This window comes from Enoplosus armatus, chromosome 8, assembly GCF_043641665.1.
Source record: "Enoplosus armatus isolate fEnoArm2 chromosome 8, fEnoArm2.hap1, whole genome shotgun sequence".
Taxonomy (NCBI): domain Eukaryota; kingdom Metazoa; phylum Chordata; class Actinopteri; order Centrarchiformes; family Enoplosidae; genus Enoplosus; species Enoplosus armatus.
The window spans coordinates 23,009,540-23,028,111 of record NC_092187.1 but is presented as its reverse complement, the minus strand read 5'-3'; the positions used below and the strand labels follow the sequence as shown (position 1 = coordinate 23,028,111).

The 18,572-nt window shown below is 40.0% G+C and overlaps 1 protein-coding gene across 1 annotated transcript; it reads left to right on the top strand.

The window, feature by feature from the left end:
• Positions 1-3,101: 3,101 nt before the first annotated feature.
• r3hdml (R3H domain containing-like) lies at positions 3,102-6,820 on the top strand. The gene is made up of 6 exons (XM_070909894.1): positions 3,102-3,107; positions 4,215-4,559; positions 5,032-5,150; positions 5,236-5,338; positions 5,781-5,896; positions 6,688-6,820. The coding sequence occupies exons 1-6, from the start codon at positions 3,102-3,104 to the stop codon at positions 6,818-6,820; spliced, it is 822 nt and encodes a 273-aa protein (XP_070765995.1).
• The last annotated feature ends 11,752 nt before the right edge of the window (positions 6,821-18,572 follow it).

The window sequence follows — 18,572 nt, the reverse complement described above, 5'->3', positions numbered from 1 at the left end:
TGAATGTTTATGCCAGAGTGCCATTTTCTGTCCTTTTAACCTGTTAAATTCTATATGGAACAGCCACATTTCCACCTTCTTTCTATGTCAGAGGGAAGCAGCTAAGTCACTGAGTAAATTTACTTTCTGGCTGCACCGCTTGACCTTTTCCTTTCCTTCAGATTTTCATATTTTCCAGCAGGAATTTTCCAAAACGTTTAATCCACAAGGGCAGTACTCCTCAGTCAAACACCCGACGCTCTCTCCACCATCTGTCACGCTGTCTGCACACCACCACCAGTTTAATGGATCTGTTTTATATTGCTGCTCAACGTTTCTCCCCTCTTTGATGTGCGATGATGGAAATATTAACTATGTGACAGAACTGACAGGCATGTGGCCATTGCTAAATTTAAATGTCTCATCCTACAAGTACAAAAGTTGTCTTTCAGCGGGGTGAATGATGCTCAGACAGCCAGCACCAAAGATACGACTCTAAAGATGTTTGACTGAATCAGGCTGGTGGAACATTTATTAATAATAATACCAGTGAAAGAAGACATGCAACTCTTAATAATAAAGTATAAACACATATAGAATAAAAAAGCACTTCGTGTTGATGGTCGGTTGCAGACAGCGAGGTGGTCCTGCAGGCGAGTGGAAAAGCAAACCGGTCAAGCTCAAAGGCCAACGACAAGATGTGACCCCCAATTTTAAGTGAACCTTAAGTGTTGCTGACCTTCTGTATGCCAAAGGCCCTCACAGCCTCTTTGATGGAGCCCTCTGTGCATTTTAGACACAAAGTCCCAAAGTCTGACAGCACTCTGCTGAGCCTGTGTGGAAGCATACTGCAGGCCTTTGAAGGGTCGACTTCAGAGAGCTCACCTGAGCAACCAGGTGAAACTGGAGGATTTAGTCCAGATATCCTGATGTTTTAAGTGACATGTTGTGTTGAGTTACTTGTTTAGTATGTACTGTATCTAAATGTGAGTGATATACTGTGTAATTATGTATTGCTGGATGTGTCCTGTACTATTTTGTGCATATTCATTTTAGCCTGGCATCATCAGACCGTTCCACATCAGCTATATTTATTATGTATATATGTGAACATTGGCCACCAGCAACAAACAGAATTCACAGTAATGTAGTCGTGACCGGTGGTGACTGTTTAGCCACGCTAGCCGCTCTGGTGATGGCAGCGATGTTCAGTTGGTCCACCACTTTGGTCCAGACTGAAATATTTCAACAATTATTTGATGGATTGTCATGAAATGTTTTACAGACATTCATTGTTAGATTCTCTCCCTCCCCACCACATTCCCACTTCCCAAAACCTGTTCATTGCCACTCTCTACCTGTTCACCAGAGCCACTCCCTGCTGCTCTGCAGTATCGTGTGTCTGCGTATTATATATTACTGATGTATGAATTGGTGTCATGTCGGGGAAAATGTTGCATCTTTTTGATTTGACGTGTCAACTTACAACTTCGTAACCATGTTAAACCAACACGGATCAAGTTCCTCGTCCATGAACGGTGAACTGAGACTCTTTGGAAAAGTTAAAGAGTTCATTTGATTCTGTGCACACAGAGCTCTTCAGAAATCGACATTTCTCACAGTCCATGACATTTCCAATTATCTCTTACACATTGCAGAAGTGCGGGTGGGCATTGGTTGGTTAGGAACATATCATTTAGGGGCACTGGCACGAATAAATAATTGCAGTGGGTTTCCAAAAGGTGCCAATGACATGATGGTAATCAAAAAAAATAATTTCATAATGGCTCCATTTGATCTTGTATCCCAGCTTTCATTTCATGTTCCAGTTGTTCCGCCGTGTCTGAGCTCTGGCCTCAGGGATCTCTTTGACCCCAGTAGCTGCAGAGCCAGGTGGTGCAGTGTACCTTGGCAGTGTCCTCCGTCTCTTGTTAGAGTATATTACACATGGCAGAGGATCTGTGGCCCTTCCTGGAACCAGCAACAGCTGGAGATGAACGCTGACTCTGCAGCCACTTTTCTCCCTTTTCTTTAATACAGCGCGCTGCTGCGTCCTTCCCCGCGGCGTCCTTATTTAAACGTCTTATTGTGTTTTATTGAAACAGCTCAGGGAGGTCAGGGGGCAGACAAAACATGTGCTCTTGCAGAGGTGGAATGTAGTAAAACAAGTACATTTACTCTAGTATAATTTTGAGGTACTTGTACTTTACTTGAATATTTCCATTTCAAGTGACTTTATACTTCTACTCCGCAACATTTTGGAAGCCATAGTTGTACTTTTTAGTCCACTACATTTATTTCCCAACATTATTTATTAGTTAATTTTCAATTTCTGATTATAAATACAAAATATAAATCAACTATCAAATTACGAGGTGTTATTATGGATTAAAGTACCCGGTAGTATGTAAAGTAATTGAAATTAGCCCCACCTTTTATTTTGAAACGGAACATTCTGCACAATGAGTATTTTTACTTTTGGTACTTTAAGTATATATTTTGAATGCAGTAACATAGTAACATAGTATTTTTATGTTATTGCTACATAAGCAACTCACTATAATGTAGTTATAAGCACTTTATAAACGATGTGGTATATAAACACATAATGAATGACAATATAATATAAAACAATTGTAATTATATAAAATATGTCTTCAAAATGATGTTGAAAATACTGTTAAATACAATTAAAATGTCCCTATAGCTACTTTATACACATACTGTGTTATAAACAGTTTATTATATGTTTATAAAGTGCTTATAAATGATAAATAGGATGTGTTAACATAAAGACTTCTTTCATGAAACAAATCAAACAATCACCAGTAAAATATTTCATGATTGATTTTTGTTCTGAAAGGCAATTTCCTGTAGTAGTGATTTTCTCTTCAGTCGAGGAAAAGAAAGAGACAGACTTTTAGGAAGGAAGAAGAAGAAGGAGGAGAAGAAGAAGAAGAAGAAGGAGAAGAAGAAGAGGAGGAAGTGTACAGGAGGGTTCATGCGTCAGAAACCCTCTCGGCACAGTTAAAACTCTCTGCCACACAAGACAAACGGGCTTGTTTGCGAAGGCTCATGCTGATGTGAGTCTCTGCTTCTCTGCTCTGTGAAAGGATCCACTGATGAAGGTACGAGACTCTTTTCCTCCTTTTCGGTAACGAATGTGTTGTTTGCTGAGACAGTTGACAGACATGTGACTTCAAGTTCTCCTCATATTTATTTATTCATTCATTCAGCATTTTTGCAGCAATACAAATATTATGTTGTTTATTTTCATTTGTTTGTTATGAAAGCTGTGGATAATTACTGAAGTATGAACACTTTACTGAAAGCTCAGTTTTAATATCAATAACATAACTTCCTTCAAACTAATAACACATTGCATATCGTTGACCCTCTCCCATTTTTTAGCATTTAGTATTTTTTAGTGTCATTTTTAAAAGTATTTAATTGTCACACATAGTAATATCTGATGATGTGTCTGATGAATCGAATGAGGAGCTGAAGAGGGAATATTGTTTCAGTTTGAGGTGGGAAGCAGAGACACGTGTTACAGTAAGATACAGTGCATTGGACTATTTAGCATGTTTGAATAAAGGTAACGAGCTGTAAAACAAATACAATCATGCACAAATCTCTAAAGAAGTATAACTGTTTAAAGTGTTATTTCATTTTTGATGTATTTCTTAAAGGGATATGTTTATAATAACAATGGATAAAATGACTGAATAAAGTGAAAAGGTTTCGCGTATGGTGACGGACCCACAGAGAATTGAGAAATTTCACTGGGCTGTGCAGCTTCCCTCAGCTCTGTGGAGCGTTTTAGCTCTTTCAACTCATTGTTTTGGTTTTATGAAACACAACGTTACTGTTTTAGTTCACTCAGCGTTGTTTCAGTCAGACAGACTGGTGAGATATTTTTCTCAGGAGTTGGTAGAGACCAAAAACAGAGCTAAAAGACAGTGAATATTGGATTTAAATTCACTTTTAACTGTGATTTTCTTGCTCCAAGGCAATGTTGTGCAGTTCGACTACTTGTTAGGACAAGTGTTCAATTATGGAGATGTAATATGATGTAAGATTCTTTCTTAATGAATCTGAATGAATACAAATTAATGAACCACCTGTTTGGATATTTTCCATCTAAAACGAGTTGAAATCAGCACAGAGTGTAATTATCAATCTTTCATTGATTTTCACTGCCTGATCATGATGTAAACTGGTCTCCTCCTCAGAGTTGTGCAGGGACGTGGTGCAGCTGCAGCCTCCTCCTCCACAGGGCTCACATGGGTGCTGCTTGTGTTCAGCTCCTGTTGGCTGCCACCCTGTGGACGATGCCTCGCATGGGAGCTGCTGCTGCTGCTGCTGCTGCTGTGCTGTCGAGCTCCGCAGAGCCGCTCAACACGACCAGGGCCGGAGCTGAGACCCAGGCTGACTTCAGGGGGCTCTCGGGAGCTGTCGGTGGGCCTCGCAGTAGACGTAAGCGAGCCATTTCATCCAGAGAGATCAACGCCCTGCTGGATTACCACAACCGAGTCCGCTCTCAGGTCTTCCCTCCTGCTGCTAATATGGAGTACATGGTGAGGAAACACGGGGCATCAGACCAGGGACAGGTGGTAGTTTGGGTTTTCGGTTTTGATGCAGAACACACACTAGAATACATTCATGGATTGTGATCGAAGGTAAAAATAAGTGTTAAATTCGTGCAGATCAAACACATGAGAGACAACATTAATGTTCTGTTTGGGGTCCTCGAGACCCAGAAATCTCTCATCTAACTTTTCACCTTGATGCTTCATGACCTGTCCTACATTTATGTTGTATGATGGTGTTGACAGTACTATGTACACAGCACTACCACCTCCTAAATCCCAAATAAATGTATATACAATATACTCTGCATCCAAACAAACTGATAGAGACCTTACCTTGATACTACAAGTAACGCAAAATAACAACAACAGAGAGCAGATTTGTTGTTGTTTTCTTACTGAACCGAGTGAAATGAACCCTGTCTCTCTCCCTTCGTCTCTGTCTTTCATGGCTCTGCAGCTTTGGGATGAGGGACTTGCTAAGTCAGCTGACTCTTGGGCTTCAAGGTGCGTTTGGGATCACGGTCCGACACAAGCCATGAAATACATGGGCCAGAACCTGTCAATCACTTCAGGAAGGTAACGCAGAGCTCCGTACAAAGAATCGGCTCTTGGTTTATGGTCTTAACATGAATAATGACTGAATGTGTGTTGGTTGTGACAGGTACCAGTCCATCACTGACATGGTCCGGTCCTGGTACGATGAGAGGCACCACTTCTCCTACCCGAACAGATGCAGTGGGTCTGTGTGCTCTCACTACACTCAGGTACAGTGGCTAGGTTCATTTTGTGCATTCAAAGAGAGCTCAGAGAAACTCCATGTTCCCAAAGAATCATGTCTAAACTCACCGCTGTAACTATGATGCAGTATAATGATAATAAGGACTAAATGAACCCTCTCTCCGTGTGGAGTTCTGCACTTCTGCACTGAACTGAACACCGAAGACTATCAGTGCTGATTCCCCCAAAGCATATTAGGAATTAGTTTTATTTTCCTCTTATAAGGAGGTTGGGCAACAGAAATTAAGCACATCAGGCTAATAGCATCATCGGATCAAATGTAATTTGATTATTTGAAATCCAGAAGTGGGATGAATCCAGTTCACTAATTTCATTGGCCTTAAAGCCATTTATGTAGCAGCTGTTTGTTCAAAAATTGTTTACATTTATGGATATAAGCATGAAGATGTGTGCTGTGTTTCCTCTCAGATGGTGTGGGCGAGCACCAACAGAGTGGGATGTGCTATCAGGAAGTGCTCCAACATGTACGTGTTTGGGAGCACCTGGAGGGAGGCGACGCTGCTGGTCTGCAACTACTCTATAAAGTAAGAAAAACTTAAAGGAATAGTCACTTATTCACTGTCTTACCCAGAGTTAGATGAGAAGAAAGGAAACAGAGGGAAACCGCTAACCTGGTTCTGTTCAAAGGTAAGACCGACTGTTGGCTGTAGCTTCATATTTAAGAAGTGGTATCGTTAAAGTGGTAATGATCTTCTCATCTGACTCTTTGCAATAAGGATAAGTGTATTTCCCAAAAAGATGGGCCTGCCCTCGCTTAGTTGAGTACTTTAAAATCGAGGTGTACATTTCCGAACAGGTAATCAAATTATCAAAACCTCAACTCACATGATGTGAACCCGGAGCTTTGGGGACCAGTCTTGTCTGTACTATATATTGTGCAGTATATCATAATATAAATGTCTTGGTGTTTCTTATTCTGACATTATTCTACAGCACCATGAACACACACACTAGTTTATTTTGACTCAGTCCCACAAACCGCATTCTGCTTCCCCAAACACTCACGAGAGCACCAAATGTGGATTAATCCGCAGCTGAAAATAGTAACAAATGCACCATTTCCTCCTGTTTGAGTAATGTTTGCTAAAAACTACAGTGACCAGCTGTTTTAGGAAATCACTGAGCTTTTTTATGTATTAAGGACCCGTTTATAGACGCACTTCTTCAGTAGGAACCAGTGTGCTCGGGGCTGAGAGCCACAGACTAATATACACTAATGCAAGTCTTATCTTTTAGTAGGTATTGGTCCTGAACATGTTAAAAACAAATGCGTAACAATGCCTTAAAGCTAACATCTTGTTCGCTTGTGTTTCAGAGGAAACTGGGTGGGAGAGGCTCCCTATAAGAGCGGGAAGCCTTGTTCCGTCTGCCCGTCCAGCTACGGCGGCTCCTGCTGGAGAAACCAGTGCTCGCCAAACACAAAGCCCAAAAGATTTACAAGATACTGATTTAAATGTGTTTTTAATGGAAGAAAGAGAGAAAATACAACATGATAATCCATGTAAAGTCTTCAAGTTTTAACCAACACAAGGGCTGCATAACAAGACAGCAGAAAGTGATGCAGCTGTCCAGTTACCACTAAGTAAAGGGTTAGTTTCACACACAGGTGAGCTGATGTAGTGGTATGAATGAATCCACATGTCACTAACAAAAGAAGTAACGTTCTCTCATTGGGTGAAGTAGTTGCCTGTTTTACTTCTACAGAGAGTTTTTGCACTTATTGATGAATTTGTTGGTTTGAGGGACTTTTGAGAGGCATTGACCAAAAAATGAAGCACTTTTGTTGTACAGATTGTACTTACTGTAACCTTAGATGTGTTATTGATTCTCTTTCTAACCTGACTGAATATTTTTCTCTGTTCAGTGTAAAAAAAAAACAGTCAAGTCGTTACTGCAGTAAACCCGGGTGTGTTTAATTCATGGTTGTCTGTTTACCTGACTGAACATTAATTAAGTTATAAATAATTGATGAGGCTGTACGTCCCCATAAATAATCTGCTGTTCACTACTTGTGTTTATTCACTGCTGCTGCAGGACATTTTCTGTCCTGCATTTCACCTCATTACGTCTCTCCATTCAGCCCTCGGAGACTTTCTCTGCTATAAAACAGGAGACTAACGCAGCTTTTATGGTCTGAAATACGAGGGAATCAGCTGTGCCTCCCAACCAATTCATGAACACACACACACACACACACACACACACACCATGGCCACTAACAGTAAACATGTAAAATATTTGATATGGAAAACATTTTCACCCAGCAAACAAAGAAAATTCCACTTTTAAACACTTTATATAAATTACTGGCTGTCTCCAAGTTGTCATCACCAGTCAATGCCTCCACACACACTTACACACGTAATTAGAAACAGTTCAGACATTTTGGGAAATAATTGTATTTGCTTTCTTGCTGAGAGTTAGATGAGAGGATTAATACCACTCTCACGTCTTTGCTACAAGCTACAGCCAGGGGACGGTTAGCTTAGCTTAGCATAAAGAATGGAAACAGGGGGAAACAGCTAGCCTGGCTCTGTCCAAAGGTAACAAAATTGCCTACCAGTACCTCTGAAGCTCACTAATTAACATACTATATCTAATTTGTTTAATCTGTTCAAAAATGTAACTGTAAAAACAACAAATTGTGTGTTCTTTCCTGAAGTCTTGCCACAGTGAAGTTGCCGGCCAAGAAATAGTCCGACTCCCCGACTGATGACCTGTAAAAGCACAACTTGTTGGTTTTCCTTCGGTTTTTGTAAAGATTAAACAAACAAGTAGTAACGTGTTGAATGTGAGCTTTAGAGCTGCAGGCAGGCAGATTTTGTTTGGCTAGCTGTTTCCCCCTGTCTCCAGTTTCTATGCTAAGCTAAGCTACATGACAGCTGGCTGTATAGCTTTAAATCTAATGCACTGATATGAGAGTGGTATCGACCTTTTCATCTAACTCTCTGCAAGAAATCAAAAAGGCCAAACTATTCACTGAGAGACCAGAAAAACACCAGTATGTGATAAATTCTGAATGTTTCTTAAAATAGATTTGTCAAAGTAAATCATGTTAAACACCATCATTATTTTTGAGAATGACCTACGATAATATGTAGCATGCAGCATATGAAGTGAAACAGGCGTGAGGTTTCTGCGGGGAGACTGTGTAAATAACACTTTAAAATTAGATTGTAGTGGGTGTCTTGCTTTCCACAGGTGATTCAGGCTCAATTCTACATCTGACAGCTAAGCGACTTTTTCCCCGTCAGTCACAACAAAACTGATGACGTTACTCACAATACATAGTTTGTTCGCTGCCTCCCTCAGTACACCCTCCACTCCTCTCTGTCTTTTATGTCACTCCCCACCCTCTCGCTTTCTCTCTCCTTTTTGTATAAACTCAGTTTCTTATTCGACGCTCTTATTCGCTCCTAGTCTGTTTCTGGAGAAGCGGCTGTTTGGTGATGAGAAAGACGGAAAAGCACATGATAACTTTATGTCTATTTGAGTTTCTATCATCATGTTGCCTTAGTTACAGCTGCTATATAGATTGGTGTCCATACGAGCCTGGTTACTGTTTAACCTCCCCACCCACATTTGCCCAGATTAGGAAAATCAATAAGATAACAGCGGCAACACCGGCCTTACCTTGCACCAACAACACCCTTCTCACACTACAGCAACCTGCGGCAAACTTCCACATTTTACACCTTATGGTGAAGGAGGAAAAAGTGGATTTAAAACACATGCTTGAGAGGTGTCAGAGGACGACATGGTCAATGTAAACACACAAGTCAGTTCAAGTATGGAACTTCCATTTGGTGAGTACACACTTTTTTTGCCTTTTTATCACAGTGACTTAAAGGTAGCTGAGTGTGGCAGCTGCTTGCTTTTTTTCTTTCGTTTCGGCGGTTTGTGCAGCAGCAGGCGTTTGGCTCCACAGCTCAGCTGGATCACAACAGATTCAGAGTGGAAATATCATCGCCATTTGTGTCTGCCTTTTTCTCACGGCTGTAATCCAGGAGGTGTGTCAGAGATATGGAGGTTGTTAAAAAGGCCATGGGTGCTGGGCCTGATGGTGATGATGGTGCAGAGGTTTAGGGATGTCAGAGCAGAGTACATCGAGTCGAGGGTGATTTGAAAGGATTGAAACATGATGTTGTTGGTGCAGCTGCTACAAGTAGGAGTGCTGAGAAGCTGTGCTGCCGGATGAAATCAGATGTATTTTTATTCTCAGTGGTAGAAGAAGTATTTAGATCCTTTCCTTAAGTAAAAGTGGAACTACAAATGGTATGAAAATATTCCATTACTTAAGTAAAAGTACCAACAAAATGTGCTTAAAGTATCAAAAGTAAAATTATATTGTTCTGTTTTCATCACTAACAAATACATGTAAGAGCCTTTTAATGTTGTAGTTCATCAATGTGGACCCAATTTTAGATATTGTATACTACTGGGTAGATTAGTAGTATAGTACTGCATCATAACATGTAAACATATCACATTTCTTTTAATGTAAAAAGTAACCCGTAACTGTAAGTGTAAAATATATGTAGTGGAGTAAAAAGTACAATACTTCTGAAATGTAAAAGAGTAAAAGTATAATAGAACGGACATACTCAAGTAAAGTACAAGTATGTCAAATTTGTACTTAGTTACTTTCGATCGCTATTAATTCTGGACCTGCGGTGCTGAAAACAATCTTTCTGTTGAGTAAAAGTAACTGTGAAAAGCTAAGATGAAACTTTGTTGAAGCTGACATGTTGTTATGGCAACAGGATGTGATGCTGTACAAACACGGTGAAGTCTTTTAAGACACACAGAAATCCCCATCAGTCACATCTGTCTTCACACTGCGCCTACAGGCCACATCTGTTCCCTGTGTGATGTCTGTCCTCACCGTGCAGCCTCTCACACCAGCTCTCAAACGCAGCATGGGGGATTTGTTTTTACCCCCTTGGTCATTCATTGAATGATTTGCATGTCACAGTGGGATGTAGAGATGCAAATTCATTTTCTCTGGCCAAATGAGAGAAAAAAAAAAGACTGTGGCTGAACAGTTGGTTTGTCTTTCAACAGATGTTGCTGTATGATCCACGTTATTCTGTGGAGCTAAAGAGTGACGGGTTTCTTTTTCTGAATAACTCCACGGTTAAGTGGTGTTATAGCTCATCTTAGCTTTTACAATAGCTATATCCTACACCACTACTGCATCAGTCCATTACTGTCACTCCTGCTAAAGGCCCGGTCACAGGAAGTGGCTCTGCGAAATTCATCTGTACGTCTCTTACTTTGTCAATAGCGAGGTGCTTTTTTTTCTCTTTAGCCAGTTTGTGACCCTGTATGTGATCAAACAGTCACAGTGACTTTTAACATGAACTTGATCTCTGAAAGACTTAATATATCGTAAAATAAGATTAAGAATATAAGTAACTGCAACGCCAAATGTTTGGTTCCAGAAGTTTGGCTATTTGGCTATCTGACGAGCTAACCGCTAACCCATTAGCCAGCCGGGAACATGCTAGTATCAGTTGCACTCTGTACTGTCCCGTTTACCCCCCCCCCCCCCCCTCATACATTTTGTTCTCAGGAGTGTACATTTGTAGACATTGTTTCATTCACGATGTATTGAAGGTGGATAAAAAGCTCTCCAAGCTAACAAGCTTGCTAAAGTTCGCTAGCTCATTCGCTGACTGTGTGAACAATTCACACAGTTTATTCAAAAGATGTATTTGTACCATCAACTCTTGTCTCTTAACAGTCTGAAAACCATTCCTCTTTTGTGGCGCAGTTTAAATAAACAGCTAAAAAGCCATTTTGGACTCTTGCATTTTGTTTCGTCAAAGGTCGGCACTGTTAGGTCGGCACGATATCCCACAATCAAAGACACAATGAAAAACAATTAATTGTCATTTAACATTTCTCATTTAATTATGATGCAGTAAATGCAGACATAAAAAGGGACTGTCTGTGCATTTTGTTTTTGTTTTTATTAGGCATTTTAAAACTTCCATAATAAACTACCACCAATTCTAGTAATAACATCCACACATTAAACATAATGATTGCCTTTAACAGAGTTACTCAATTCTGAAAGGACCAACAATGATCCAACTAACAATTATTGTCTGTGTATCCAACGCCTGACAAATCTTCTTCCTCTGTGCCACAGATCAAAAACACATCACTGAGCCTTACTGTTGCACCGGGTGACATATTTCTTCATTTTGATGAACATGGACACTAGTTTATTTTGACTCAACCCACATACACCTTCCTGCTGCTGAAAATACTCACAAGAGCACCAAATGTGTATTAATCCGCTGCTGAAAATAGTCCCCAACAAACGCTCTATTTACTCCTGTTTGTGTAATGTTTACTAAAAACTACAGTGCCCAGCATTCTTAGGAAATTATTGAGCCTTTTACAAACTTGAAAGTATATATTCATGACCTGTCTTCAAAGATTTGCTGATATACTGATTGACGGACTAACATATTGTTTTTGGTCTTTATCAACTTTATCCTTTAAAATGCACGTTATAAAAAGTAGTCAAGACTCGAGAATCAGCGCCTGCAGAGGATGCATGTTATTTTGGCTGTGTTTAGTGTACTCATTGTGGCATTTTGGTTATCATATGTCCCTGATTTTCAAAACCAGTGATAATTACATTTATCTCTGATTAGACATCTCTTTCATCCATGACCACCTCAAGCCAAATTACCAACTGTAGCAACAATAGCAACATTTTCTGTTTACCCACTACAGTATACGCTCAACAAATCTTCCAAAACCAGGACATTTATGTTACAAATACATTCTTTGGCAGCTGCCCACACTAAGCTTCTTTTTGGCCTTGATCGGGTTATACTATGCTTCTTTGTCCAAACAAACTGCAAATCAACATTCAGTTTGCTTCAAAACTGTGCTGACGTTCAGTCTACTGCAAGCATTACAAATTTAACACATTTCTATGTCATGTACACTGAAAGACGTCTTGTATTCACCAGCAGATTACAGCTGCCTGTTTAGTATAAAAGCAGGTGTGTTGATGATTTAAATAAATTCTACAAAAGCTGAGCTATTTCTGGTACAAAACACCAACACAGCAAGCTGAAAAACCTGTTAGCAAGTTAACTTACAACATAGCTCATACAACACACACACACATACAACACACGTGTCAGACACATGGGATTAATTGCTCAACGGTCGCAGCCCGCTGCCGGCAGAATCGCTTGGTGAATGTAAACATGACAGCAGCCGTTCAGCAGCTCCTCTGCGGATATCTGTCTGCAAACTCACAAACACAACGTCTTCTTATCGAGATGCGGCATATACTGTATGTTACATGGTAGCTGCTGTGTGGATCGTGACGAAGGTTTGTCATGAGAAAACGTATATATACAGTAACTAAAATGTGTTAAAAATGGATGCACTGCAATGCATTTATTATATAAATAAACTGTTGACAAAACAATATTTAAATACTGACGTGAAAAGTTTGAATTGACTAAGAAATCAGTTTGAACTGAAGACAGTGGTGGAAGAAGTACTTCCAGTATCATCAGGGAAATTAACTAAAATAGTAAAAGTAAAAGTACTCATTATATGTGATGTGTTTAAATATTAATCTGTTCAGTAACTATAAACCTGTCAGATAAATGTGGTGGAGTAAAAAGTACAATATTGGAGCAGAAGTGCAAAGTAACACTCAAGTAAAGTACAAGTACCTCTAGTACTTGTAAGTATCTTTTCATTGAAAGACTTCCTACTGTTTAGTGACTGAGTCAGTCATTATAACAGTTTACATCTGTAGAGCTGATATACTCTCAGGAAGCATGGATGGATTATTATGACAACAGGCACATATTATTATTATTATTATTATCAATACGTTAAGGTCCCTTACTACAATACACACCCTCTCTCACTACACAGTACTAAGCTATACAAAGTATTCAGAATGGCCCAAAAAAAACTTCAAGGCCTTTGGCTCAAAATGTGAAATTTGATGATGCATCAAATAAATTCATCATTTTTGGATTAAATCACATTATAACAGACCGTATGTGATTTCCGTAAACTGCTGACAGATTAAATCCAATTTTGCAACATCTACAAGAATGCAGAGGTTTATTTTCCTTCATGTTTGTCATCTGGATGAACTGAATGTAAACTCAACTTAGTGTTGTAACAAAGTCTCTGAAATAATTTACTATGAAATATTATTAAGAATATAAATAACTGCAGCCGTATCGAAGGTATTAAGCTTGTGTTGTAGAAAAGTTGCAGCACAGTGTCCTGGTTTACAAATCACTCAGCTAATGAAGAAATTGAATCTGTGCTGTAATAAAATATCTGGTGTTTAGCAGAGGCAGGAAGCCCAATTAGCTTGTTTGGAGGGAGGGTATTACGCACTGTTCACTTGACACTATTAATCCCGGTGTTCAAGTCTCCAATCAAATCTCATTGTGACAGGCATTAGGGGATTATCCCTGGGTGCTGTGGGCCCTAACAGCCGGCCCGGTGGCCCCGGCAAACAGCACTATCCAGTAACAGTGGCCCTGCTTCTCCTCCCAGCCTGCCTCAGCCTGGCCGGGCCTGAGAGAGCCGCTGAGGCTCATGGGCCTTCGCTCAGCTGGCCGGCTCACTGTCAGGGCTCGGCCTTCAGAGGGATGTATGGCCAGGATGGGACGCTGCACTTCACCGACCCAGGTAACGGTAAAGGAAACAGAGAGAACTTTGAGAATGAGTAGTTGAGTATGTCGAGTATTTCAGGATCGAGGGGGGGAACAACAAGCTGCTGTTTGTGCATTAAAACCATGGAGCTGTGGAAAGTAAAGCCGCTGGACGCTAACAGACCAAACCTAGAGCTGATATGGAAACGAATACAACAGTTTTATGTGTTTTACTGGTTTACTGCTGCCTGAATCTGTCAAAAGAAATGTTCTGTAGATGTGTTTTGAGAGAGGAAAGCTTTAAATGTAAAAAGAGCTGCTTCATCGAGGAAAAACATAGACAGCGGATTCATGTATAATGCGTTAAAATATCTTTAAAACTCCAATCGTTGGATTTTATGTGATATATTTTGGACCCGGAAAAATTCAGAGATTCAACAGTTTGAACAGGATGAAACATCTAGTATGAGCTGGTTAACTGAGCAGTGAGTTGAGTGCGGACTTGTGCTACGTGTCCACACGATGGCAGCAGAAAATAGTGATTTCATATTGCCTGACTGACAGTGGTAGAAGGCAGAATATACTGTGTACTCAAGTGCAGTTTATAGGTACTTTACTTAGTAGTAGAAAGGAACAGTACATTTCCTCATGTACTTAACTTAATCAACTTAACTAATTGAACTTCACTTCAACTCCCCCACATTTATCTGACGGCTTTAGTTCTGACTTATTTTCATTTCCCGTTTGTAGCTGTTCAACATATTAAAATGAGCTCTGCCTTGACCAGCTACAACATAAAAATACTCTTTACACGTTCATTTAATGTTAAGTTAACATAACAACAAACCAAAATATATTATATCATAAAACTGACAGGAGCTTTTTTTCTGTATAATGAGTACTTTCACTTTTGATACTTATGGTATATTTTGCTTGTAAGTATTTTAATATTACAATATTGCCAGTTTTACTTAGTAAAGGACTGCAGAGGGTTTTTGAATGCACATCTGTATTTTGCTGACATTTTTACTCTTTGAATGTAGGACTTTTACTTGTAATGGAGTATTTTTTTCATCGTGGTGTTGCTTCTTTTATTTAAGGAAAAAAGGGATTTGAATACTTCTTCCACGACTGTTGACTGGTCTGTGACATTAAATCAAAACTGAGCGCGTGATCAGACGACAGGACTTGGTTTGTTCAAACAGAACGAGACCAGAGGAGAGCAGCATGTGACCTGAGCAGGTCGAAAGAGAGGAAACACTGAGGAAGATGAGCTGATGACGTGTTTAACGTGTCCGACCAAAACATAAAGAGGCATCAGTGTCACAGATGTGTCAAAAAAAAATCACAAATATTTAGAAAAATGTTTCAGTACTGATCAGATTTCAATCTTGGATGAAGTCCTCTTTGATTGAGGCCCTGCGCTGACAGGATAACATTGAAGTCCTGAATATTTAGTGCCTTGTTATTCAAGCTGTGGAGGTTAAATGTCTATTGATTGGCTGACGACTGAAGGACCTACAGAGCATCAGAGAGATAAAAGTACTCAGAGCAGAGCTGCTGACAGAGGTGATTGGGCCAGGAGTCAAAATGAATTCTCAGCAAAACAGAGTTAATGATTACAGAGCCTTATCATGCACTGTGATTGATTTACGTCTCCCATGGGTCTTCGTGTTTATTGATGCAATTGTTTACTTATTTGGTGCACAGAGGCTACTTGAGTTTTTCAGTCTGACTGGATGTGAAACAAGATGGACCATGTTTTTGTAGATTAAAGGTTTGAATCTTGAGACTATTTCCTTCAGCTTGAAACACTACAAAGATGTGCTGAAGGGTCATTTTGGCCTGAGAAATACATATGTGACACGAGTGATTGTGCATGAGTTAGTTCCTGTAAGGATGTACAGTAGCTGCACCCCAGAAAGAAAAAAAAACATAATATTATATTCTTCTCCAGCTGCATACCTTCCTCATTTATTTACCTAAACTGTTATCACCCCATAATACTGAGATACTTAACAACTGAATAGCCACTTGCGGTTTATCATTACCCTGAGGCCAAATACTCATCATTGCTGAAGACGATGTGACTACTCTTCATTTGATTTCAACTTTTTGGCATTTTCAATTTATTGAAATCACCTTTATAAAACACAGTTAAAGGATGAAAGCAAAAAAGAAAACATCTTACAGCACATTTCTATCTTTTTAATTAACATAGAAAGGCCTCTTAAAGGAGCTGTTTGGCAGCCTGATTACATTACATTGATTACATTTGTCATTTCAGCACAAACACCCTAACAAATTATGTGCCTAACACCACGACGGGGGATGAATTGGCTTTGGTTAACAAGGTCTGAAGGCCTCTGAGGACAGATTAGCTCCACTGGAGGTATAAAGTGCTATTATTTGACAGGAAAAAGGAAAAATAAGTTATTTAGCTGAGCTGAATAAAAGCAGTTTCCACTATAAAAGCAGGAGAAAGGTACAACACAGTTTGTCAGACTATAAAAAAACCCAGTAATTTGATCCTCACAAAAAAATCTGTGTCATTATAGACAATGAAAGTAACTGACAATATTCTGGTGGCACAGAAAATATGATATTCCCGCGGTCAGCCACAGGGGCTTGCATAAGCTGTGTTATTTGCAGATAGTTATCTGTTGACAAGGTCTTTGCCGTGACACTCTACTCACCTATCTCCTCCATCTACTGCCGGAGAGCAGAGCAGCAGCCTTTTTCTGCTGGCCTCAAATCTGCTGCAGCCAGCACATTGTCTCCTTCTGTTTTACTCTTATCAACATCAACACGCTCCTGGATGTGCTTTACAAACACTCATATTTCCCCTGTGGTGTAGCTCTCAAAAAATAAGTCCCCAGACAGTGTATATTCCACATATTATTATCTCCTCCAGGCCACCGTGATCGTCTTTTTTTCCTCCCAGCTGCTGGCTCCTGTATTTTGATTTTACTGAGTTGCTTCCCTGCCGCACAGCCTTTGAGATCGGACTTGGGGAAATGAAATGTAGTCATTGAGGAGAAGGTACAAATAGCCAGAGGTTGCAAATGGAGTTTGGTCAGTGGTCGGAGATTCCTATTCAGAAGATAGACAGGACTTTGTTCACAAACTGGAGTTTGAAGTTTCAAAGGGGAGAATCACAAGTGTTACATCAGGTCTCAGCGATCCTTTGACTTTTAGCCCCGGGGCAGGAGTTTGGGTGACTGATTATAAGACAGCACTCTGTGGTCCATCACATTTCAACATGGCAGCCTCCCACTGTTTTTAGCATGTATTTTAACAGTTAGGCAGTTGTTGTCAGCTGCAGCCATTAATATTTACCATGTTCTTAGTTGAGAGTGTTCGCATGCTGACATTTGCTAATTAGCATTAAACAAAGTATTAGTATGAATATAGTAGTAATGTCATTCGTTTTGCAGGTATTTCGTCAGAAATCAAAGTACTTGACAAATTAAGATTTTGACCTGATGGCAAGGAAAAGTCGGGGGAATCATCAAAGTCACTAGGATGGTTCAAACTTTCATGATATTTCAGTCTGGACCAAAGTGCGGGAACAACTGACCGATACAACTTTATCCATGTTGCTAGCGTGGCTAAATATTACATGCATTGTCCATACATATCATTTTTCTTGCAACAAACATTAAAGGAATAGTTCGGCATTTTGGGAAACAGCCTAGCCGAGAGTTAGATGAGAAGATTGACACCACTCTCATGCTTGTGCGGTAAATATGAAGCTGCAACCAGCAGCCAGTTAGCTTAGCTTAACATAAAGACTGGAAACAGCTAGCCAGGCTCATCTGAAGCTAACAAAATACTCATACCAGCAACTCTAAAGCTCACTAATCAACGTAATCAATGCTAAACAGAAAAAGTCACATTGTGGTTTTACCGGGGCTAGCTGTTTCCCCCTGTTTCCAGTCTTTATGCTAAGCTAAGCTCACTGGCTGCCGGCTTTAGCATCTAACTCTTGGCAAGACAGGGGATACAAGTACTCCCCAAAATGTCAATCTATTCCTTTTCCCCCCAGATAACAGCAGGAGCTGAAAGTTTCATCTTCAGCAGAACTCATGAACACATGTGCTGCTATAACTATATTCTGCTCGTATTCGTTGTGTTTTATGGCCTCCTGCACGTGTCAATACAGCCCGTGTACTGAGGGAATGTAGGTACAGTATGTAAAGATGAAACCCAGAGAAAATGCAGATAAGTTATGGGAGAATTTCAGGCTATCTAACGCATCAGAACAGTTTGTCAGTTTGTGATTGAGAAAGCTGTAACCGTGCAGATTATGTTTTACAGTCCTGTATATGACTGTTCCTTGAGGAGTTCACAGAAATTTAAGATGGGGGCAGCGATAAAAGCACTTTAATGACACGGAAGATAAGATTTGCTCTGAGTGACTCATTCATAGCTCCACACTGATTCTCCCATCCTCACCTCCCCTCCCCCTCTGCTCACTCGCTTACTGCCTTGAAATAATCAGCACATTTCTTGAGCAAATATGGGCATTGCA